At 36.9% G+C, this 25,004-nt stretch overlaps 1 protein-coding gene across 39 annotated transcripts in view; it reads right to left on the bottom strand.

Moving 5' to 3' along the window:
• The window catches only part of NALCN (sodium leak channel, non-selective), a 226,926-nt gene that overhangs the window by 139,999 nt on the left and 61,923 nt on the right, over positions 1-25,004 (bottom strand). For all 39 annotated transcript variants that reach the window (XM_086880763.1, XM_086880771.1, XM_086880779.1 and 36 more), the window contains 3 exons: positions 7,900-8,042; positions 7,677-7,781; positions 4,873-4,959 (listed from right to left, as the gene is read on the bottom strand). In XM_086880763.1, coding sequence (XP_086736889.1) covers positions 4,873-4,959; positions 7,677-7,781; positions 7,900-8,042 — 335 coding nt within the window. The remainder of the gene's footprint in view (positions 1-4,872; positions 4,960-7,676; positions 7,782-7,899; positions 8,043-25,004) is intronic.

The raw sequence follows: 25,004 nt of genomic DNA, 5'->3' as shown, positions 1-25,004 counted from the left end.
CTCATTCTTACAGAGAGTGGAGTTTTGCATTACTCTAAGATGGGAGAGGAGAGAGTGAGACTACTAGAACCTGCCCTTTCAGATTCCCTGTCACAAAAGAATTTCAACATGAAACATTTGGGATAGAGATAGGCTGCTGCATGGGGGAACACAGTCCCACACTTACATGAGCACTAGAAAAAAATTTAAGAAGTTATGCACTATTTTTCCCATAAAATTATCACCTAATATTCACAGATGCCATCTCTGGAAAGGCATGTTCTCATGAATCAATGTATGTTCTCATAAAATCAATGAATCACAGAATAGTTAGGGTTAGAAGGGACCTCTGGAGATCATCCAGTCCAACCCCCCTGTCAAGTCAAGGTCACCTAGAACAATGACAGAGGAATATGTCTCTTGGGTTTTGCATTTCTCCAGAGATGGAGTCTCCATGACCTCCCTGTCAGCCTGTAAAAAATGTGTTTTGCAAGTTACTTGTTTTGTCTGTGACTCTGGTTCTCAGTCAGGAATGCTACATAACTTGTATTAGTGGTCTTGTGGACTTATATTTTAAATTTGTTTTAATGCCTTTAATGAAAAGAGGATGAGTCTGTTGGGGATGCAACACAGACTTTAAACAATCACTTAAAAATTTTACTGTCAGAATCAGATGTAGGGCAGAACTCTAGGGCCATATCCCACAGAAGTCCAATGTAGCCATTAAGACTCTGCAACATCAACATGTTTAAAAAAGGCTAAAGGTTTTATTAAACAAAAGCTCATTCTCTGCTGTGTTATGTTTCTTTATCTTCATTTTTCCATGCACTGTATAGCTGCCTACTGAGACAGTATTGCACTTTTTTTGTAGCTTGTCAGGATGTATACCCTGAAACAATTGAAGAATTAAAGGACACAGGGTTTAGCTGAGTTCTTTCACTCCCAGACTTATTAATAATATGTACTTTCTTCCACAGTTAACCTTGAAACAGTTAGGTTTCAAAGCTAATATCCTGCCAAACTAAGTGTAGGCTTACAACTCTCACAGCTACCTCTTTTGTTTTGCAGATACTCTTTGCAAATGTTGCCTGGAGGAAGGTAAGAAGAAGTCTCAAATTTGCTTATAATACAGCAAATATGACAGCCAAAAATCAAATGCATCAAGCTTTGTCAGACAGCTTTTGGATTTTAATCAGCGATTGTTTGGGGTTTTTTTCCCCAAATAAAGTCAGGGTCAGTCCTGAAGATCCAAACACACTGAAGTATCTACTTGTAGGAAATCCTAACAAAGAGAAAGGGAACATTGTTCATGGCATTGCTGATCACCTTAAACAAGTTAAGATCAGCTGTGGCATTTGCAAGTTCTCATTCATGATTTCTCTTAGAAATTGTTTGTTCTTTTTTTCTTTGGTTAAGCAAGAAATGCTTGTTTTCTAATCAGCAATCTCACCAACATTTTTATATGAAAAGCTTAAAGGCAAGCAGTTACTCATCCTAGTTAATGCAGTGGAGGAGGGAAAGGTGATGGTAGTCAGCCACAGCCTGTACATATGTCTATAAGGTGCTGTACTTAAGAGGTACAAGGCTCCCTACATAATGTCCTTTGTCATCCCACTGGGGATATATTTACACTGTGAGCTCATCTTGTCCTGTTTTGTTCGCAAATCATAATTCCTCAGTGTGCCATAACACCTCCCTAACACTCAGCATCTTCTGGTGGGGAACCCACAAGAACAGAAGAAGACAGGTTGAAAGAATGTACTAGGTACAGTCTACATCTATTCTGCACATCTGAGGTGAAGTGTGGAGCAGTTTATTCCATGCACCAAAGCCAATCTGCCAATACTGCCTCCAACAGCCCTGTATCTTTCCCATACAACCTATATCCACTGGGCTCAGGTCTTCATGCTACCCAAACCACTCAAGCAAGGACATTGAGAGACAGTTTTCCAGGACAGCTACTAAATATTTCCAAAGATGGAAACTCCACCACTTCCCTGGGCAATCTTGCCAGCACCCAGTCACCCTCAGAGTAAAAAACTCTTTCTTGGTATTCAGAAGAACCTCCCATTGTTTAATGCTGTGTCCATTGCTTCTGGCCCTGTCTGTGAAAAAGGATGTTAATGCTTTTGCAGGGAACCAAGGAGATGGAAGTTAGTTAATATACTACATTCTATTGTATAACTAAGCAGGTACCACAGGACAGCCCCTGTAAAATCTCTGGTTCATGTCACGGAAAACTGCAGAGATGTCCCCAGTGCCATCAGCAACTCATGGTTAGCACTAGACAGGTCTTTAATCTCAAATGTGTGAAATACTTCCTCCAGTTAACTTGATAAGTATTTTTCTACCAGAATTTGTCCTTCAAACCCACAAATCTCAGCAGCACAAATCTTTAAAACCAGGCAGTAGATAGGGCCTGCTGCTTCTATTCAAAACTTTACTGAGTCGTTGTTTAAATTGCTGCTACCTCTATTTTGTTTTTCTCCACAATATTATTATCTGATATTGCTATACCACAACCACAACACACCACCTCTGAAGTCCATTAGGTTCCTACAGGTAGCTGGAAACTATCCATAGCCATGGAGAAATGAATCTCCATACCACCTATGACCTCTATGTTCCACACCTCTGCACCCCATTGTTGTCCTACAAGTAACTAGAATGCATCTTTAAACATGTGAGTGTGTACAGGTATTTGACATGCAGACATATAAAAATGTACATAAATAAAGTGTACCTATGAATAAATCTGAGAGCTGCACAGAGGAAACTGAGTGGATGCCACCAGCTCTGAGTATCTGGAGTTCCTAGGATCTGGCTGCACAGGGTAGCAGACCAGCTGTCTCTCTGAGACTGGCCCAATACAAAACAAGAAACAAAAAAAATTATATAACTGATTTTTATAGTCATTTACATATGTCTTCTTAAATAAACTGGATTGAAATTTATTGTAGTCAGGCTTCATAGATAACTGCAGCTGCAGGAAGCAGTTCTCATGTTCTCATCCCTTTCCTGTGTTGGAAAAAACATTTATGCTGCTGCAGGGAGTCTGATCAATAACAAATTCACTCCTTTCCCCCTGCCAACTTTGATTCCATTCCCTGAACAAATGCATAAATACTTCGCCAGCTCAGGCATGTAGTAAGTTTTGCAATAAGAAAGAGTAAGACTATCTTCTTTCTGAAATTCTCAGATTATGATCTGATGAAGAACAAAAAATCCATTTCTCAGAACATTTTAAAATCATCAGACCACCCTAATATGTGTAGACCAGCAGCTAAAATCCACAAAAATTATTGCAACACACAAAATACTTATATTTATGAATGAGAGGTATCTAATGCATGGAAGTTACAAATTATACAAAGCAAGTCCTACTGCTCAACTCTTATTTCTGATATCTAAAAGTTAGAGCATGCATAAGGCACATAAAACATAGAACAGCGTGTTTACTGCCTCCATGACAACAACACCAACTCAATACAGCTTGTTTATCGATAGAGTAATGCCATGAAGGATAAAGTTACTAATAGAGATTAGGACATGGACTTCATACAGTTAATGGACTATTTGACTAATGGACACCTAACGGAGATCACGTAGTTTAATGTCTTAAAATGGGCACTTTAGCACTGTTTCAGAGCTTCCCCTATTTCACAAAATGATGAAGAAAAAGAAAAAAACTTCTAGTTGAGTGGCAAATATAATAAGTTGAATGCATGAGTTTTATGTCCATTGGAACACAATCTACTGTGTTCACATGATTCCTGTAAGGGGCAAAAATGCAATACCACAAAGGTAGACCAGGTAACTCAGACGGTATCTTAATTTTCATCTGAAGTTGTTTTCACTGTGAGTTCAGCTACATTTTATCCACATACCTGAGACTGTTACTTGAGAACACCACAAATGATGTTCCTGTTGCTGTCAAAATCAAGAATGAAATTGGGAAGATGAATTATCTGTTAAAACATATGCTATAATCAAATATATGTCAGTGGTTTGGCAAAGCAGAGATATTTGAGAGTGAACAGCTTGTGGAGGGGATTGAAGGTGCTTGCCAGCTTAGAGTTCAGCAATGTACATGCTGCCAACAAGAGCATGTATTTTAGCTTACACATTAAACCAAACATAACCAAAATTGCCAGAAAATTCTATAGTAGATTTGGCATTCTATTCTGAAGTTAGTTTGTTTTATCCAGAAATGACATTATTTAACTCACAAATAAAAATTTACTGTACAGTGCTGTACAGTGCTCTGCTGTACAGTGCTCTGTTCAAAAAATGGATTTATAAAAAATTACTTATCTTAGTCTGGGTTTATTTAAATAATGAGGATGGAGTTTTACAAATTAACTTTTATCCAAGTAGGAATATCAAATCTGGAAGTTTCAAACACTGCATTGATTGCTCCCTACATGCTTCCTCTCCCCCTGTTCCATGAGCCTATTTTCACAAGGGAACAAGAGAAATTAGGTACTTCTGTGTTTATTATGATTAGTCATGCTTCTTGGCTTGTGTTATTGTATTTTGCATTTAATAAACAAGCATTTATGTTGCAAATAACCTAGGAGTGGAATATATTTGTATATAAATTCTGAGAGATAGAACATGATTAACTACTTTTTTCCAAAATCTTAAATCTTTCTCTCATAAGCACACAATTTCCTTATCAGGAAATTTTTTTCTAATCTTCTCCCTTTGGGTGTGGCACATCTTTCTTTGTTGATCTGTGATTTTCAAGACAAAATCTACACTGTAGAAAGCAATGGATTTAAAAAAATCATTACTAAAACGATGGTAGCTATTTCTCAGCATAATGTCCTTATGGCAGCATTTGAGTGATGCTGGTTACACACACTGATTTATTAAAAAACAATGTCATACCTGTAGACATGCAGGAGCTCTGCCTTGGGGTTTATTCACATCAACAGCTACAAGCTGCCAACCTCCAGCAGCATCTTCATGAAACATCTAGAAAGGGAAGACTGCTTTCAGAAATGTTTTATGTGGCAATAAATACAAGTGAGATCTAATATATTCCCCTTAAGGGCCAGCATACATTTTCATGATAGGTAGTTTAAAATAACAGAGGAATTATTCTTTCTGCTACAGAGAAAAAAGTAACATGCTTTTTCCAACATTAATTGTCTGAATTTTACTCATGTAACATTGAGTACAATTCAGACTAATTTCTATATGAGTCCTACTATAGAAAACAATTTAGTTTATCTCTAACCAGCATCATTAGATGGCGGTACCTGTTCAGAATAATTTCCTTACTAAGCTAAGCTTATCCTAAGTAAACACATATACATTGTGACCACATAAATAAGCTTCATGGAACATTTGGCAATAGCAGACAACCTCATCACTTTTACTGGGAAAATTATTTTACTGTAAGGACCACTTTATTTTTGTTGCACTGATGCATATCAAGAGTAGCTGGACAGTCCTTATGTATTGTTTCACAGAGCTTATAATTCCTGTAAATAGCTGAATATTTCCAGGCTCTAATGATGGCAATGGAAAAGGCTCTGTTGACCACAGTGGTATTCACATATTATCAAGCCTCTGGAAGAGTAGACGTAGGCATTCTGTTTTGTTGGGTTTTTCCCTCAGAAATTAGGACACAAAATTATGCAGACTGCTGGACATAAGGAACAGCGAGACACCATTCCTGAAAGTGATTAACACTGTCCTTGAAAATGTCCTTGAAAGAAAATGAATGGTTCCAGCATTTTGAGATGCCACCTGCATATACCATGCAATGAAGTGTGGCAAAGTTCCCACCTCACTCCCACCTTTTCCTTGACAACCAGCATTCAAACGAGTCACCTCAAGAACACAGCCACAAGAGCACGGTTGAAGTTTAAAAGTCATCCTGAGAGAAGTACTCATTAGACTGGGGACAGTGTCACCCAAATAAGGTTGTAATTCTTCCAAGTCTTTATTTAGCATCTCTGCACTGAAGAATTGCCAATTAAGATCAGCACAGTTACTCCTCTTCTTACCATGCTTTAAAGTGCAGTGCTTTAAAGTGCAGTGCTAAAGTGCTTTAGAAGAACCTCCTTTTATCGTTTTCTAGAGATCACTTCCTAGACTTCGACTCCTTGACACTCCTTTTCTATAGGAATAAGTTTGGGGAGCAGCTCAGTAATGCATGAACTGGGAAAATCAAGGAAGATATTTCAAGGCTACTTCATGCACAAAACAAGCATCGGTTTTAATTTTTGTCTGATGCTTTGAACAAGAAATCCTGCAAGATATTTTCTGTCCATCTTAATGAAGAAAAAGATAAATAATTTTTGCAGTTTGGTAACCTGGACTCTATTGATATCCCATTATGCCACTGACTCGAGGAATGAAGCAAGCATTCAAACCATTTGCTTGTCTGCAGCCAGCAAGCTATTTTTAATTTGTGTGATGCAGATTATATTCAACATGTTCGTGTTCTTTGAATCTTAACATTATTTTGGATATTTTAAATTTCTTAATGTTGGCTGCTTCTTGTGTTTCCCTACACTGAACTCTCTGTTCCATCTTCTAGTTCAGAGTATGTTGGATAAACCTATATGGCTCAGGATTTGTCCTATGAACATTAAGTTCCCCAGGCTAAACATATGCCCTGTAGAAAAGTCCGTTTTTTTAGATTTTAAATTGATATCACAAAGTGTGCTTTGACAAAGACATACAGAGTATAGAAATTTATGCCACAAAGTCTATTTGAGGCAAAAAATGTAGCAGCCAGCAGAAAAGGACTAGATTACTAGATTTACATATGGATTAAAGAAATATAGAAATGAATATAAAAATATTCATTAATTAATTTTGAAAACTTAAATCCTTTGGCCTAGGAAAATAAATAATCTCCAACTACATGGTTAGAAAAAATTCCTGCATGGGTATGTTTCTCATATCTGTCTTTCTAAGAGCTTTTTGCAGGCAGTTGGTACTGGTTCTTCTCAGAGATGGCAAACCACACTAGCCTGGAGAAGCCTGGTCTTTTGGAACACATAATCTGATTGTTAAAATAATGAGGGAGAGAATTAAAATCCCAAACCAGTAGCTCTTCTTTTTCATATTGTGCTCCTTCCCACTACCCAGCCCACCCTTCCTATCACGGCTTTCTCTTATTTGTTATTTCTATTTGGGGTCTCACTTTCTGTGGCTGTCCCAGCTGTGAGCACAGGTCTTTCCATGCCCCTACAACCTATCCTTCCTTGATGTCAGCACACCCTTCTCACTTCCAGGACCAGCTTCCCCAAACACTTCAGCTACTGAACTCTGACCCCTCTTCTTCAAGCCACAACTTTGGGATTTCAGCTCTTATTTCTTAGCATAGGAAGTGATATCCATCCAATAGCAACCCTGACTTCCAAACCACCAATGATGTGATAAGAAAGCATTATCGTACTTTGTTAAAGAGAACACAAACACAGCAATAACGTACCTAGCCATATAGAGAACCGTATTACAGTCTTCTCTATTATTTGTTTTTAAGAAAGACTAGTTAGATAGTGCAACCAAGAATTTAATCTTTTATGAAAATTCGTATATCAGGTTTAGAATATAGGTAGTAACATGTAAAGTAAAATATATCATATATGACAGGAATTTTTGCTTATTATTAATTCATAAATGAAACGAAATTGAATCCCCAAAGATTCTCAGCATCTCAAGTGCTTCACCTGGGTGGTGGCGGTTGAAGTAGTGCTGCTCCTGGATCCCCACATCTGCTGGAACTGCACTCTAATTTCTGCAAACGTTTCAATGATGACTGCAATAAAAACATTCTGGAAAAAGAACAAGAAAGAAGGACTGACAAAAAGCTCAGCATGCAGAAAAGAGAAGAAATTAATTCTAATACAATCTATGCTTCAGATCAATTTAAAAAGACATATTTTTCAGTACCTTAACAAGCCAGGCCAGAAAGAAAATTAAGGTGATGAAATAGAAATATGAACGCCATCGGGGAAAACTGTCAATTGCTCGGTACATAAGGAACACCCAGCCTTCCTGAGAAGCAGCTTCATAAACAGTAAATATGCTTGTGCCTGTCAGAGGAAAAAATGAAATTTTTTGGATTAAACCTCCCTGGAAGTTTCTAGTATCAGCAAACAAACTTTTATCTATCCTAATTTTGTTTTTTCTAAAGGGTATCATCTCTCCTCTTCTCCTTCAAAGAGAAGATTTTCTGGTGCATTTCCACATTTCTTCCTTTTGCAATTGAAAATGACTTGGTTTTGTCTGATCAGACTGACTCCCCTCCCTGGACAGACATGAATAATCCTTTAGAAGGGTTCACTAGCAGTATGCAAATGCCTCCAAAAGCAGAATTTGTCCCATCGTTTGCATTCAGCAGCATCCCTGAGAAAAGGCAGATTTAACAAGGATCAACATTCAGTAGGTTAAAAAAATCACCTTTAATATCAGCAACACTGAGCAAGCAGCAATACAGCAAGAAGGTGCCTGACACTAGCAAGCACAGGTAAGCATCTACAGCGAGCTACTGAACTGTTTTGAAATTCAGTTAGTAGCTGCATTAATATACGTATGTTGCCTTAAAAAACCGTTTTTAAGCTGAACTAGCTATATCACTTTGAGGGGGGTGGAGAGAAGATGAAAGGAAAGTTATGAGAGACCTTTGTGTGCAGAAACCACTTCTGAGTAACAGCTATAAAGCTACTAATTTTAAACTTAAATTGCGAACTAAACCTAATGTCTGATATGCTTTAGCCAGCTTGGCCTTCCTCCTTATCTCTGCAATGAAACCTTCAAAATAGAGACTGGTTATGGCTTGTAAGGCACTCTTGTTTAAAGTAATTTTCTGTTCCAAGAAGAAACACAATTAAACTGTGAAATTAAACTGTGAAATCTCACAAACTGCTGTGAAATCACAGAATTGTCCTACAGCCACCTGCTAGCTCTGCTCCACCAGTGCTTTGTTTCATGGAATGCCTTCGATAAAAGAGAGGGAGCATAAGGAGCACTGCCCTTAGCAAAACACAGCAGCTGCTAGCAATATAAAGATAGAAAGTTGACTATCTGATCCTTTCCACAGAGAAAGAAGTGGTTCTGGGCAGAAATTCCAGAGTCCAGGAGTTTCCAAAAAAAATCACACCATAGTGTAAGGAGCTCTGTGTTGTTATTTTCCCACTGAATTTGCAACATTTATATCTTTTTGTCTATTAACATGGACTGGATGAACCTGGAACCAGTTTTGTCTCAGGGTGTTCCTTCTGCAGATAAATCTTCACTGATGAGAGAGGGAAAAATTGAATTTTTTCTCTATAACACCTGTTTTTGTTAGGTGGTTGTCAAATGGTTAAGATGGGCATGGTGGATAGGCAAAACTGTTAGTTTTTTCAGTTATTAGATTCTTTCTTTTTCCTGCACATGGTTATTAGGACCAAGGGAAAGAAATTAAAACAAAAGGAAAGGTAAAGCATTAAAGCATAGAAAGCAAAACTCTTACTATTTCTTTAGAAGAAAAAGTGGTCTCTATCAATACTGAAATATTCATCAGTGATTACTTCATGGGTATTTTACATTTCAAAAATTCAAAAAGTAATGGTTCAATTGTCTAATAATATACTGTTGCTGAACTGATTAAATTATTGAACAAAACAGTGCTGTTGAGGACAGGCAGAGATTAAGGAAAAAAAAAGGAATCTATTAAAAGTTGCTGGCTAGAAAATTGTCATTAGTCATTATCAATGGGAAAGTCACAGTGAAGATTAGTAAAATAGAGGGGATGTCATGCAAAGTATTTATAACACATCACTGGGCCATCTGCCACAGTAAAGCAATACTGTGAATGAACAAAAATGCACAATTAACCCAATTAAAATGAGTATGCCTGTGACACTAAAGTAAAAATGTCTCTATAGTGTATATCTGGTAGAGGTATTCTTAAGGATATTAGAAAGCAATCCCTCTTAAGAATATACCTTCTTGCTTGACATATGTGACTAGAAAGTAATAAAACTTTCATTACTGATGCCAGGAACCACGCTGTTCACTATCTCTGGAAATCCTCTTTCATATAGAATAAGGGATGCAACACCATGAAATGTTTTGCCTTCAAAAATAAGAATAATTCTTAGTTAACATCTACCTTACTGCATGTTTTTGCTTTTCTGTTTTTTTCTGATTATTTCTTTCATTTCGAACTACATCTTCCTAAAGCAAATGAGTAAGTTATTAAAAGACTCTCCTCTCACAGCAACATACTCTGTTTTTCTCACCATGTTCAAAGCCATATGGAGGGTGAGAAAATATCAAAATTTTAAGTGATGGTAGGATACATCCCAAAAAAACAGACATGGGAATGCTGCCATAAATGAAACCTAACATATGCCCCTCAGATCAAATGGCAAATTTATTGTTTTCCACAGATGTCTGTATTCTATCAGTGACATGGTGTCTTTTCCTACTAGTTCAAAGGGCTTAAGTAATGACAGTGTAGTGCAAAGAGTCTCATGTTAGGGTGTATGAGAACACAGATTGCTCGGAAGCAGGAATATGGGTGTCACAGGGAATGAGGACAGGAAAACCCGCAGGGCCTGGCTATTCAATACATAACAGGCCCTGCTACTTCAGAACACAGTCACCTCTTGCCAAAGTCCTGAACATTTAGGGTCATGATTTATGCAATATAACTGCAGACACTGGTGAGGCTTTTCAGTCACGATAAAGCTTTGAATCATGAAGAGTTAAACACATGGTTGTTATGACACTGCTCATCAGCTTAGGCATGTTGGCATGGGCAACTTGCTGAATCTGAGATATAAAAATATCTAGCAAATATTTATGATAATTTTCCTATTTATTTCAGTAAATGGCTAAACCTTGATGGCATTCAATATTAATTTGGGAAGAACTTCCTGATGATAAAAGAGTTAAATAAAGTAACACGTTTTGAAGTTTTTGTGTTTTGTTTGAAGTTGTCTAATAAATTCCACGTTTTGATGTTACGATAAAAGAATTCCTTTAAACACAATGATAGTTAAAAAAAAATGAAAAGAAGAAAAACACTTCTCAGTAGAGATTAAAACTTAATAAATCAACATCATAACCTATATCAAACTCAAATGACTACTTTTATCTAAGCATGAAATACTCCTGCCTTTGGAAATGTTTTACAGCTGTACATGGTTAAAACCAAAAAGAAAACAAAGAAAGTTCAGAAAATGAAACATTTAGTGAAATACTGGGAAAGAGACTGAATCTTGCTCAATTTATGTGACATTTTCACTTGCTCCATGCTGTATAGAAGAAAAGACAGCAACCAGAGACAAATTTTATCCTTACTGATATTGTATGTTTATGTATGGGGATTCAGCACCAAAGTGCAGGGGGCTTATTTTTTCTTCAAAACATGTGCCTTTCAGATCTAGAAGACAGGAACATTAATCTGAAGGGTCTTGGAGAAAATAAGTGCTTTAACACTTAAATAATTGTAATAAAAAAAAATTCTATTGGTATCCATGCCTAATCAGGAGCAAGGTAACATGGCTCTTCTATGCTCTACAGACAAGAAAATTACCAAGGAAACAAAAATAATTAGAAGAGCCAGGGAAAAAGGTAGTGATTCTTCTTGGGGGAGTAAAATCATCTATCCTGCCAAAAGCCTATCTTTTAAATATCTAAGGAATATAGGAGGTGAGTATTTTTTAAAAAAGGGACTAAAATTTAACAGAAAAATAGTATTACTATGCAGGGATGGTCTTTAATGTACTGCATTTTATATTGATGCACATTTTGTACATACACAGGATTTTCTGCTTGTTTCTGTGACTCTGACACCACCATGCTCTGTGACATTATCTCTTTCTGTAACCAGTTCATTCTGCAAATGGACATCAAGAGAAAGGGAGTGCACTGAACAATGCTGTAGTTTTATAATAGCAGAATTAAAGGAGCAAAGCTAGAAGGTCACATGGAAAATTCACTGAATCTGGACTCAAAACCCTGTCCTCCTCACTCAATGATCCATTCTTGCTTCTTGATTCAAAATCCCATATTATTTGAGGAAGGGAATGTATGGCGCTGAGGAGTTGGTTTTCATTAATTAATATCTTTGTGCTATGTGTAGTTATTTCAAGTGAGATGCAAAAACTGAAAACTAAGTTTAGCTATTCATTAAAACCAGCAATTTCTGCATGTGTCATTTATGTTTATTCACTACCTTGGCTTACCGTGTTAGGACTTTCTCAGTTTTCTTGTGATGTCTGTGAAGCTGCTGAGATAGAAAATCTTCAAGAAGGCCACTTTACGTAAAAAAAAAAAAACAACTCAGAAAGTTTTCTTTTTTAACTTCTTGTTTTTCTTTTCAATCAGGAATTATTCAGGCAAGTAGAAATGCATGCGTTGTTGTTAAAAGCTGAAAGCACTACCCAGTGCCACGCACGGAACGCACCGGATGCGAGGCAGAGGCGCGCTCCTTTCCCTCGCCCGACAGCAGCCGCTAGATGGGGGTCGTGCACCTCGGGCACATCTGGAACATCAGGCGGCGGCGGAGCAGCCACCCCGGAGAGCGCAGACTGCCAACCTCTCGGTGCGCCGGCGAAAGGATTGATTCTCCCATTTGCCGGCAAAACTAAGCCGCCTTCTGGCAGGTGCTGCTGTCTAATTTCACTCTGTTGTGCTGCACGCTGCAAGGCAGCCTTCCTTAACACGGCTCTGTGGGTGATTGTCCAAAAAGCAATGACCTCTTCCTTAGCTATGGAAATATTATCATGCCTGTTTCTGTCCCTGCTTGCCTTCACTCATAAAATCACAAAGCTGTATGTTTCTGCAGGGCATGGGTATTTAAAATGACCAGTCAGCTTTTAATTTCTGTTGTCTTTCAGTATTAAGGTATTTCTAAAACACTGCATGGGGTGAGGGTTTTTCAAGTGTTTAACACTATAGCTTCAGTAAAACTAGAAAGGACTGAAAATTGTCCAGAGATGCAAGGACAAAGTTGTTAACACCTCTGGGAAGCAGCTGGCACTCAGGACTGAAATCAACTGAAAGATCAAATCCTGAAAGGCTTCATTGGGTTTCTTGTTTGTCCCTGAGTGAGCAACCTATTTTGCTTTCCCAAACCAACCCTCACCAGACTGTTTGCCAGCCAGCAGAAATTAAGAGGAAAAGAAAAAAACCAAAACATGCCTATGCTCTGCTCCTCTGTTGAAACCTCAAGCCCCAGTGCTGTATTCCTGTTACTGAGCTGCTGAAAAACTGATTTACAAGAGCAGAAAAAACCCACACTTGCATTCTGAACACAGTATTTTAAAACTTGCCAAACGTAGTGACATAAAATAAACAGTAGTGATGTGTCACTGATTCTTCATTTTGAAAATTCATTTTCTTATGAGAAGATGAAGCTTTTATGTATGAAAACAGACTATAAACAGAAACTGTACAGATAAAAGCACCAATATGGAGATAAAGAAACATTGCAAATATAAGTCTTAGGATCAATGCATTCTGATCTACAGACTTAGTAATGAAAGGACAGAAAGTCAACTTCTGGAAAAATAAATGGACTCATCTGCACTGTTTGCAAGTATTTTAGATGTGTTCAATATTTAGAAGAGTCAGTAATATGAATGTAGCAATGCTGGCCACATGTATTGACTGCACAGGGTTAAATGGGAGTGTGCTCTGGGTAAAGAAGTACATGCTTAGTTGTACCATTAATGTCTTACATGTGATACAACTTAAGCTCCCTGATATAATACTTTATGCTTTGAAAAGAGAAATCTACTTTACATTTTTTAACAAATCCAAGGTGTAAAGAAAGATGAACATTCTTCAGAATGACTTTATGTGTGCTTTGTTTATGGGCATTCAGCCAGAACAACATTTATATCTACTTTTCTTTAATATTTTTTTATTACAATAGAGCTATAGATTCACAAACAACAAACAGGGATCCAAGAATGTCAACAGAGCTTATGAGCTGATTTTATGTGTAGAAATACTGTCTGCTTTTTCCTTTTGTCAATTACACAGCTGTAGGGCTAATATACTGTCTGTCTCATAATCACTTTTGTGAATGTGGGGAGGCAACTTTACAAATTTGGTGGCAGCTGATGACAATCAAGTAAATGTTGACCTGCAGCACACATGGCTAGCTGGAAGCTCTGCAGCACAGTCAAGCCTCCCACCTCTCCTTTGCTCTAGAAACTATTTTTAAGGATACAACTTTTCTCAGATCTCTGGGGTCTCATCCTGAACAAAATGGGCAGAGCTTCAGGCTGAAGCCTAGAAGTAGGACACTGCCATAGCTGTGTTTTTCCTTAGAAAACCGTAAAAATACTCTGCAGATCTAGAAACCAAAAATACAGAAATCCCTAGGCCTTGGCTTTAAGAGTGATGAATGCTGTGAAGATGAGCCAGCCACCACCTCAGTCTTTCCAATAAAATGCCTCTGATTTAAAGCACAGTCATAGTGGAGTGAATGCCTGTTACAGTAAATATTATGACAAAAGTGTATAACATAAAAAAGTTCAGTAGAGGAATCTCTTTAATTTAATAACTTACTCCTTTAAAAATGAACCATCTTTTTATTGGACTGCTACCTCTTCTTTTAAAATGCTTTACATATGCAAATGCATTTATAGAGTAAAAGTGGCAGCCCAGAAACCAAAATTTAGAAATTCCCCAAAATTGTTATATTTCAAATTTAATGAATTCTTTAAGGGTTATCATATTAAAGAGGAAAGTTTAAGGCAGAATTCTTACTACAGATATTATGTATTTGGATTGTCATTCAGTCAAATGCTGGGAATGACTACTAAAAACAAGATAGTGATGGATTACTTTGTTAGAGAGAAAACAAAGTATGCAAATCTTCCTTGACATAAAGCATGTAAATTCAGCACTGAATTTTATACATTGGTAATCAAAACTATTCACTTGTTGCATTACCTTTCCCGGTGGCAACAGACAGAACAATCTAATTCATTATAAATACAATCATGAAACAGTACAGCTGCTTGGTCCTAAAGCTCTATTTCAGCTTCATTTGGTTCCTCTGGGCATCACCTATGAATTGTAGGCACTTCTATGAGGATGTACTTGCTCTCTTAAAATGAAGAGGTAAGTGCCTTTCTCTTGAATGGATAACATTTTCAAAAGCAGTTGCATGAGATTTTATCACAATCAGTGGTAAAACCGCTGTCATCTTAAATAAGATGCTTTTAAACGCCACCCCACCCCCAAGAATCCTAATTTGATTTGCTTCAGCTATAGTGCATATCTGAACAAGATTTTATTCTTGTATAAAAATTTCACCAAAGGACAACATTTGAAAATCCCAACTAACGAGGTCTGCTGAGTATTCAGTGAACAGAAATAAGACAGTAAGAGCACTTAGATCAATGCATTTCTCTAAGAAAAAATAACAGACAGTAAAGCTGGTTAAGTAGACATTATAAAAATCGATACGTTAGAAATCTCATTAGCCTCCACACATCAGAATAACAGCAGCAAATATACAGTGTCAAATGCCTCTTAAGAGACTAATCCAACTGAAGAGACACTAACTTCCCTTTCTAAATGGAAGGAAGGAGCCCTATGATTGACTGTTTCAAGAAAACCCAAATGACACTCACTCAATGACTTGTTTATCTATTAGTAAGTGCTCCCTGGTGCCTTTTATATGCCACTAGAAGGAAAATAATTCACCTACTTTGTTGATGTGAGGGAGTGGTTTGCCCACTATCCTAATACTTGCAGTTAGAGAGAGTGTGGAGCAGAGAAGTGGTTTGGTGAGCGGATAGTTCACTGAATCCCACAGCAACTTTATGAGATAAGCATATTGTCCTGGTTCAGAGATGGCTATATTAAGTTAGGGACTCTGAGACTCTCCTCAAGCTGCGACACAATCAATGTCTAAGATGAAACTATCTTAAAGATTTCTGTTTTTACAACAGCTGGGTGTCAAAAGAGAAAGAACCTCATTTTTATTATTTTTTTTTAATAAAAAACCCATATGTAGATGTCAGCAAAAAGCCATCAACTTTTTTTAGTTTCCTTCAGAATGATTTAAATTGAAAAGAAAACCAATTCTTGCAAACTGTGAATTTTTTTTATTCAGGACTGTCTTAAAGAAATTATTTGCATGACCAGAGATCTACTGATTATCAAAAGAATTCTTGAACGACTAGCACTAATAGACTAAAGCAGCTGGCAGGTTTATTTGATGAAAATCAAAACATTTGGCAAGAAAAGCTGGATAAACTGCCAGGTAGTTCTTGGGAGAGAGAATTTCAAGTTTTAATACACTCTGTTTAAACCTTGTTTTCAGTATTATCTGCTTCTGTAGAACTCCTTTCTGATCTTTATGCACTACTGAAAATAATCCCACACACCCATAACAGAAATTTCTGGGATTTCTCACTGTTAAATCAATGTGTTGTTTTTGTATTTTTTTCCCGTCAGATAGGTCTTTTTTTTTTTTTTTCTCAGCATCAAGTTTACCTGCAAAGATGTTTATTCTTTGAGTAGGTGTGTGTCAACTCTGTGCTTTGACTCAAAGCTGCATTAATTTCCTATAGACCAATGATATTTAACATATTTTTACTTCAAAGCTTTTTGCTAAAGCAGAAAATGTGGCATTTTGTAGTGAGACACATGAACATGTGGTTTGAAAAAAAAGGGCTGTGTATAAAAAAATAAGTTTTGGCATTGCTCAGTGAAGCAGTTTCACAAGAAATACACATCAGACCTACTCTGAGAAATTTTTTATCAAAGGATGAGCTAAAGAGACCTCATTTTACATATGAAAATAATTTTCAGTGAGTGAAATAAAATCAGAGCTTTTAGATCTAGAGGTGCAAACAAGTGCTATGCATAAATTCAGGGTTGATTTTCTGCATGCCATTCACAGTGACTACCTCTTCGTCTACTTTTCAATTAAAAAAAAACAACAACCTTGGAAGTCTATTCACTCCCTTCACTGAAGTAAAAGGCACCTCTAAAAGCACACATAAGTATATTTACTGCTGGACATTATAATAAACATGTTGTTATCTTCAATAATATGTCTGAAAATCCTACCATGACTTGGGTAGAAATTTTGTGTTGTTACATTATGGCCTCAAATTTTTCATAACAAAAAACAAATCCTGATTATAACTTCTGCCAGTACATTTCTGTAATATTTTGGGGAAGAAAATTATGTTCCAAATTTTTAAATTGCACTGCCCAAAGTCAGGCATGTGAGCTGATGTTCAGATAGATGGATATAGTCAGATTCTTTGAGACATGGAAGGACACAAGAATTTTCAACTCTTTCAACTGGCCTAAATGCTAATGCTTGAAGCAAAAGAAGAATTTATCATTCCTTTAGTAGAAACAGAGTTAAATTTATGGTTCTGAGAGTCTACCATTTAAGTCCCCATAAAACATAAAAGATGCTGGGAAAATGGTGTATTTGATCAACATGGTGTTTTCAAAACACTTATTAAATTGCCTGCCACATAAAAAATAAAACCAGAGATAAATACTATGAGATGCAGTCATGAGCAAAAAAAGCACAACTGTTTCCAGACCCATTAATTCTACAACCTCTTGGAAATGGGCTTCCTAAATGAAGACAAATGCAACAGGAGAACCTCACAGAAATACCTGCTTCCAAAACTGACCATCAGGTAGATCTCTGGTACCCTGGCACTAAAACCCTTTCCAGCTACTTTCCTAAGAAGTAAAGGTACCAACTAAATGGTCTTAGTAGGATTCATCTGCTTGAGTCAGAGATAACTGTAATAGAGGAGAAACGACTGCTAGCAGACAACAGCAAGCACTGGAACAACTGAGAGTTTGTCTCCTTGGAGCTCTTTAAGAACACATCAGCTAAGCATCTATAAGAAATAAGATAGGAACAGGTGACTCGGTCCTGCAGTGGCCCAGCAATGAGCTTGACCTTCAAATAGATATCTTTTTTAGGTTCATACTAATTTTTTTGAATTTTACAGCAACAAAGAATTCTCTAAAGCCGGTGCAGCATCTTATCTTTATTAGTTATTAAAACAAAACGATGTATTAAAATGGATAAAATAATCTGTATTTGTTTAGGCTGCACATAGACACTACAAAGAAATGAAGATCAAAGTTCAAAAAGCAAGTTGCTTTTGGGTTTTGCCTCAAAGTGTTGTAGGAGTGGTGGTGCATAGCCAAGTTCCATTGCTTCTGAACTGGTTAAATCATATTTTTCAGCAAATAAAAATTTTTTTATTTTTCTCCCATAAAGGAAGCACCCATGAGTCATAGGTTGTGGTTCTAAATTCTGGAAAGTAGGAGATGTAAAAAACAACTAGGAATAAATAAAATGTCACGCAGGACATGATTTTATGATAAATTAATTCTGTAAGGCTCTGACTACTGTGTTAAAAGCACCATAGCCAAATGACATCAAGTACTGATTTGCTATAAGCTGACTCTGCCCCTTAAAATCACCTTTTTTTTGAGGGCTTCATTCTGTAATGAAAGGTTGAACACTTCAACTGGCATTGTCTGTCTGCACCCCAACTTGCACCAGAGCAGGTCTGCTCTTCTACTTCCAGCATAAAGTTGTCTCAAAGGCATTACGCTGGTACAGTTTCAGCATTATGTGCCACCCTCAGTGATAGGGACAGTAACACATTCATGTGCCCTGCCTCATCCAACTGCTATTTGGGTCTCATCATGTCAAACCACAGCCTGAGGCTACTGCACAGTAGCTTTCCTGGGGGCACTTATGGTGTGAAACGCTGTAGCTCCAGCTCCCTGACCTTATCTGTGGATGGATGTCTGTCAACCAAGACAGACCAAGTTTGTCTCCTTTCAACCCCAGCGCACACCTTCAGTACTATTCCAAACAGGATCACATCCTCAGCTTCTTCCAAGTAGTAGGTCAAATCTATTTATAATTCTAACATTTAACTGAAATGAAAGACTACTTAAGGACTAAAGGAACCTTAAGCATACATTTAGAAGGATTGAAGAAAAAAATAAAAAATAAAATTAAAATTATAATAAAAATAAAAACATCAAAAGAGAAAAATAAAAATAAAGAAAAAGAGAAAGAAAAAGAGAAAAAGAGGTCACAGCTCTTGGAGATATTGAATCCACAGGTCCATGAAAGCATGTGTGTTATGGATTTCATAGCATTTCTAAGTAATGAATGAAATGAGAAAGCATCTGGAGCAAGACCTGCCAACCTGCTTGTCTGGTATAACATAAAGCATCATATCTGACTAATTTGGTAAAATATTTGAGTAGAAATTAGAAACAGACAATGAAGTAACTAAAAGAGTTTATTTCACTTAGGTTTTAAGCCACCTGTGAGACTGTGGTAGAAGGTTAAACACAGTTGGAGTAAGCACACAGTAGAAGCAGCATTCTTCAGTGGATAAAATGACCAGGTAAAAGCTGATAAAGACTAACCTGATTCTGAAATTACCAGAGACATATATTAAATTAATCCTACAACCTTCCCAGAGCAACTATTCAAAACCAATATTCTCCTATGACACTCCAAAATATCTTCAAAATTTCTCTTAATGCTCAAATTACTGCAGTCAATATCCTCAGCTACTTCCAGGGCATTTACCATCTTGCTTTGTGAATGTCAGTGAAATACATATTTGTGGCTATGGTATAATAATGGTAGAGTGCTGAATTTTAAAATGTTTTTTGAAGTATTCATTTCCATTCACTGCAACTACACCTTCATGAATCTTCATTACTGCTCCATAGTTTTGTATATGATAACAAGGAAAAAAAAGAAAACATCCAGGTAATGACAGAATTATGATTCTACATGAAAAAAAAAATTAAAATAGGGGAAAGATAAAGCATATGGACTTTGCTCTAGAGAAAATGAAACAGTAATTCAACTGAAGCTTTTTGCTTCAAAGAGAGATGGTGGTAGACATTTAATTAATTGTCACTTAACCTCAGAATTCTAGTTAAGATGCTTAAAAACATCAGATGTAAAACAAATGCAAGAAAAACGTTAACATGTATAATATAGCAATGGCTAATACAGAAGGATATGTAAGCAGTACTCATACCAGTATAAAAACCATGCAAAACCTGCCACAGGCAGGTAATTAGAAGAAAACAATACCACAGTTTATCAGAAGAGACGTACAGAAGTCCTGTTGTGATTAATTTATCTTATCTGAATTTGTCAGCCCCTGGGTATCTTCTGTCAAGATGAATCAGCTATATGTAGAGTCAGCTCCTCGAGATATAGAACAGATTTCTGAAGTTTTTATCTTGTATATATTATAATAGAGCATCTATGCTCCATGAACAGTTAGATGCCCATCTTAGTGATGATTGACAAAGTCTTCTGACAGTATATTTGCTAACTGTTTTCACTTTTTTTGAATTTTATGCAAGAAATAACTTTAATTCTTTCAGTATCATTAATTTAAAATGTGTGCAGCTTAGCTGGAAATGAGCTCAAAGTCATCCAAGTTCACTGTAGCTGTTTAAATTAAGTGCCAAAATTTGGAGCTTAGTTACTGCAATATTCTTCATATTGGAAAGAAAAAGGTCATACTGCTGTATGGTTAAGTCATTTTCGGATATGAACTGATATACTTGAGGGTTGATACAATGATGAAATGAGACAAAGTAGTGTTCATTCTGGTACTCTCCACAGCAAGGTGGCAGTAGCACATATTTGTTGGAAAAGTAGAGGATAGCCTTCTAAAAGAGTTTTTGATTGAGAGTGGAAAAGGCTGACTGTAGTATGGGATATGTATGTTGACATTTCCCAAGATGGCCAGTCACTCCTTCCCTGGAGATGGAATTGCGTATCTTCAAAAAGTCTTAAAATCTGCTCAATATTAAGGACTACCTCCAAAGCAGCTTGAACAATTAAGCAGTCTGTCCACTGAAAATATCTGTAGATATTTTAGGAAAAATAGCAATTATTTGCATATTGAAACAGTTCACAGAACAAAAATGCCCCTGTGGCAAAGAGATCAAGATGTATTTCCCAACATTGTGTCCTAAGTATAGAGTAATACAGAAGTGGTAACTACTTGTAAGATGTGTTAAAGATTTATTCAACAGATTTAGTCAGATCACCTGCTAGATACTGCAAGATCTAGCTCTCAGTTTGTTTGCAATCAAAACTTATGGTCAAAGTAAAGAAGACACAAGGTATTTAATGGTCTTAGATAAGATTTTGGTTGTTCAAGTAATTTCTATTCTTTCTCAGCTTCTATGAGAAAGGTAGTAACTGGAAATGACTGTTCTTACAGTTTTTTTAAGAAGTATTTCAGTATTTCACAGTGAATCCAAAATATTACACTATTCTTTTAGCTTGTAACCTAGATCTTTTCTAATACCACTCAATGCTTACTAGATACTGTGTACGAAGTTCTTCACGGGGCAATGTTATGACATTGACAATGGAATAGAATACAGTAGCTACCGAAAGTCTCTAAAGAACAATGGAGAAAAGGCACTTCAGAAAATAAGCATTCAATATTTAAATATTTGAACAACAGAGTAATAAAGTGGACTGTGCACTATTTAATGAAGAAGGAGCATGGCATTACACACTTGCTGCAGGGTAGCAGCATGTATGAAGCCAGTTACTGCAGATGAGCTGATGTGCTGGAGAGTCACACCTAAGCTGCTGCTCTGTGTGTGCTCCCCCCTCTCGAGTGACCATCTGTGAACTAGATTTTCTGGAACAGCATTATTCTCCGTTATTCCCCAGCAGAAGTGGGAAAGCCAAGCTGGAAGCTGGCCCTGTGTTATCAAATCAAAGGTCTTAAATAAAAAAAAATTTGGTAAGCTGCTCTAATTACAGTAACAGAGCGCATGTTGCATGAGTATTGCACATTGTATTTCTAGCGGGTGGTTTTGCTCATTTCCACCAACTTTATGAAAATGATATTTAGGATAAAATAATCAAATCTCAGGAGACAAGGTAAAAACCATGTGTTCCACACATTGCACAAGTGCTGAAGGTCAAAGCCTGTAAACTGGTCACATCCTGCAGCTCTTGTCTGAAAGTGAAAATCTTCCACTGTGAAAACAATTACCTCTATTACTTGGTAACTGCAGCTTTCATTATGCAGCGCTATATTGTCTTAATGGCACTGACTGATAATTAAACCGATAGGATCTAATTTTCTTGGTATGGAATGACAGGTTTCTAATTGCCTGACTTCATTCTCTGTCTATTGGTTAAGAGTTTTCTGCTCCTTAGCATGGCTGAACTTAGTCACACCTTTTGTTTCTAGGCTGTTCACACACCTGTCACACCTTTAACTCCTCTTTCTATGTTTTCACACTGTCCTTCATCCCTTATCAGATTGTGAGTTGTAAAGTAGCTATCCACACAAACAGTTACTGTCTTTGACATAACCCTTTCTTCAATTCTCATGTAGACTGAAAACTGGTGGTCTGGGAGGTTGGTTTTTCCAGAAGCAGCTCTTTCTATTTGTTTTGTTAGTAAATCCTCATTAAGGAAATTATCTTAGTGTGCATTTATTTCCCTTTGACCATGGTATATTAGCACACGTGTCCCTTGGTTGCTTTACGTAGCCAATCAAAGTTATCTGACCCTTTGATTAGCATTCTGCATTAGGGGAAAAAGAAATGTCACTGTAAACAATGGACTTGAGTGGTTTATCTCATGCTTTCCATAGGAATTATAAATAAACTGCAGCAGCAAAAGCAAAATTGCAAAAGCAAATTCCCTCCTCTGCCTTCACACACTACCTATGATAAAATCATGCTGGGAGGCCTTGCTGTGCTAGAGAAGGGGCAGTAGAAAGTAAGCATGAGAAGGCCACTGTGGAAATAGGATTTACACTGCATGCAACTCACACACAGCAGCAGTGAGCACTGGCAGGCTGAAGGGTTTCCAGGGGATGCAGTGCAAAGGTTGTCCCCAGCTAGGGGTTGCCTCTGGGAGCCTGGATCATGCAGAGCCAGCAGCAATGTCTCCAGCACCACATTTTCCAGCAAGCTCCAATCCAGGCTCTTGAAACCCTTATGAAATAGCACATATGTCTGTCCTCTTGAGATGCAGAGCAGTAGGGAGTAAAGGGTGGGGTTACTTAAGTGATTCACTAAGAACCTAACAGCTGTGCTGGTTCCAGTGAACTCTCCAGTGCTCTGCTGCTGCTGGATTTTTTGTTTGCTTGGTTGTTTGGTTTTTTTAATTTTTTTTTAAATTTTTATTTTATTACACTTTTATCTCCTACCAGTCTCAGGAGAAAACATACAGAATTTAAGACTATGCTATTTCAGAGAAATTAAGAAACAGTACATGAAGTTTTGTGTCAACAAGGCATCAGTTCATCTGAGGTGATACACCTTACAGTTCAAAGAACATAACAAGATGCAATTAAAACTTGCATTTGACCTACCTCAACATTAATTTTCTTATACTCTTCTAATAAGTCTGACTTTCTGCCACATTTTGCTCTTCCATCTTTTCAGCTTATGATCAGTGACAGTTTATAGGCCTTTCACCTAACATCAGCAAGTATAATTTTTTTTACCACTGTCATCTTTGTCATCACTGACAAAGTAGGTATAAGCATACAAATACTTATTAGAAGGCATATAAGTATATACATAAGCATACACAAGTACTTATTAGAAGGCATATTAGAAGGAGAACTTAAAAAATAATTACTTTGAAAAAGAAATCTAACCAAAATATATTGCTTCAGTGTGCAAAAAAACCCTTCTTTCTCAGGAGCAGATGGGAATGAAAGAGAGAAGGAAGTGCACAGCATAGACATTGGACAGGTGATTAAATTCTGTGCAGCATACCATAACAACACAGGCGATATATCAAAATAGATATAGTAGCAAAAGATGCCCACCAGGAAAGGTCCACAATTACAAGTAAAACATAGAACCAAAGAAAAAGTAAAGATTTCTGGAAATTTGTTTTATCCCATTATAGATCCACCTATTTAGCTACCAACACAGAACACCCCAAAATGGCAGAGGAAAGTATGTTTCATTGAAGACTCTCAGCAACAGTAAAGTTTTCTGTGACTGTCAGTATAACTATACTAATCTATTCACATTAGTTTCACCTGATTGCCTGGCTTAATGAAAGACTCAATTACTTTGGGATTAACACAGCAATAAATTAAAATTCTGGAGGGCTGCTCAAATTCCTCTAAGTTTCCAAAACTCTACAGCTTCCCACATACCATTTGTTAGTGTAAGAGCTAACTCAATAGACATTATTTGTGCAATTTTTTTCTAATCAACTGCTTAAGAAGTCTTAATTAACTAGGAAACTAGAATGGCTTAACTGAGAAAATTGAAATCTACAGGAACATCAAATACTAAGGAAGGGGTTTCTTTTGTTGCTTGGGTGGGAGTTTTTTGTTTATTGGTTTGGGTGTGGATTTTTGTTTGCTTTGTTTTCTTTGCTTGCTTTGGTTTTTGCCCAGTTTTTTGTTTTGTTTTGTTTTGGTTTTTTTTTTGGTTTTGTTTGTTTGCTTGCTTGTTTTTTAATTCAGGCCAGTTCTTCAGTTGTCCAAATTCAGAAGTATTGTCTTAGTATTGTTTGTGGGTTTAGGTATCCCAAACACAGAAATACAAAGCGCTTACTTGTGCAAGCTCACCAGCTGAGATATAACCTTTAGTTCAAGCCCATTGGTTTTCCACTGAACATTCAGGGTTGAAAGGCCTGTTCAGTCCTATAGCAATAATAATTTTACCATGTGCCATTGAACTTTTGCTAAGCAGTTGCTGCTCTCAAGATTTCTATCAGTGCCACATTGTTTGGTAACTACCACGTCTCATCTCTAGCAGGAAGTAATAGTGAATCACATGCATTGGCCTGCTTTTTATAAACCTTTTCCATAACTAGTGAGTAGGAAAAACTGTATTTTTAAAGTATTATCTACAGGGATAGTCACTTACATATATAATTAACAGAGGGTTATGATCCCTGTCCTGTCAGGAGCAAGTGGTTTACAAAAGATAAACTATATATATTTATGACCAAAGGAAGTCAGTAAATAAGGCAA

The sequence above is a fragment of the Cyanistes caeruleus genome, chromosome 3 (genome assembly GCF_971803275.1).
Source record: "Cyanistes caeruleus chromosome 3, bCyaCae1.hap1.1, whole genome shotgun sequence".
NCBI classification, from domain to species: Eukaryota; Metazoa; Chordata; class Aves; order Passeriformes; family Paridae; genus Cyanistes; species Cyanistes caeruleus.
The sequence above is the reverse complement of the archived record's forward strand: the minus strand, read 5'-3'. Positions and strand labels throughout refer to the sequence as shown.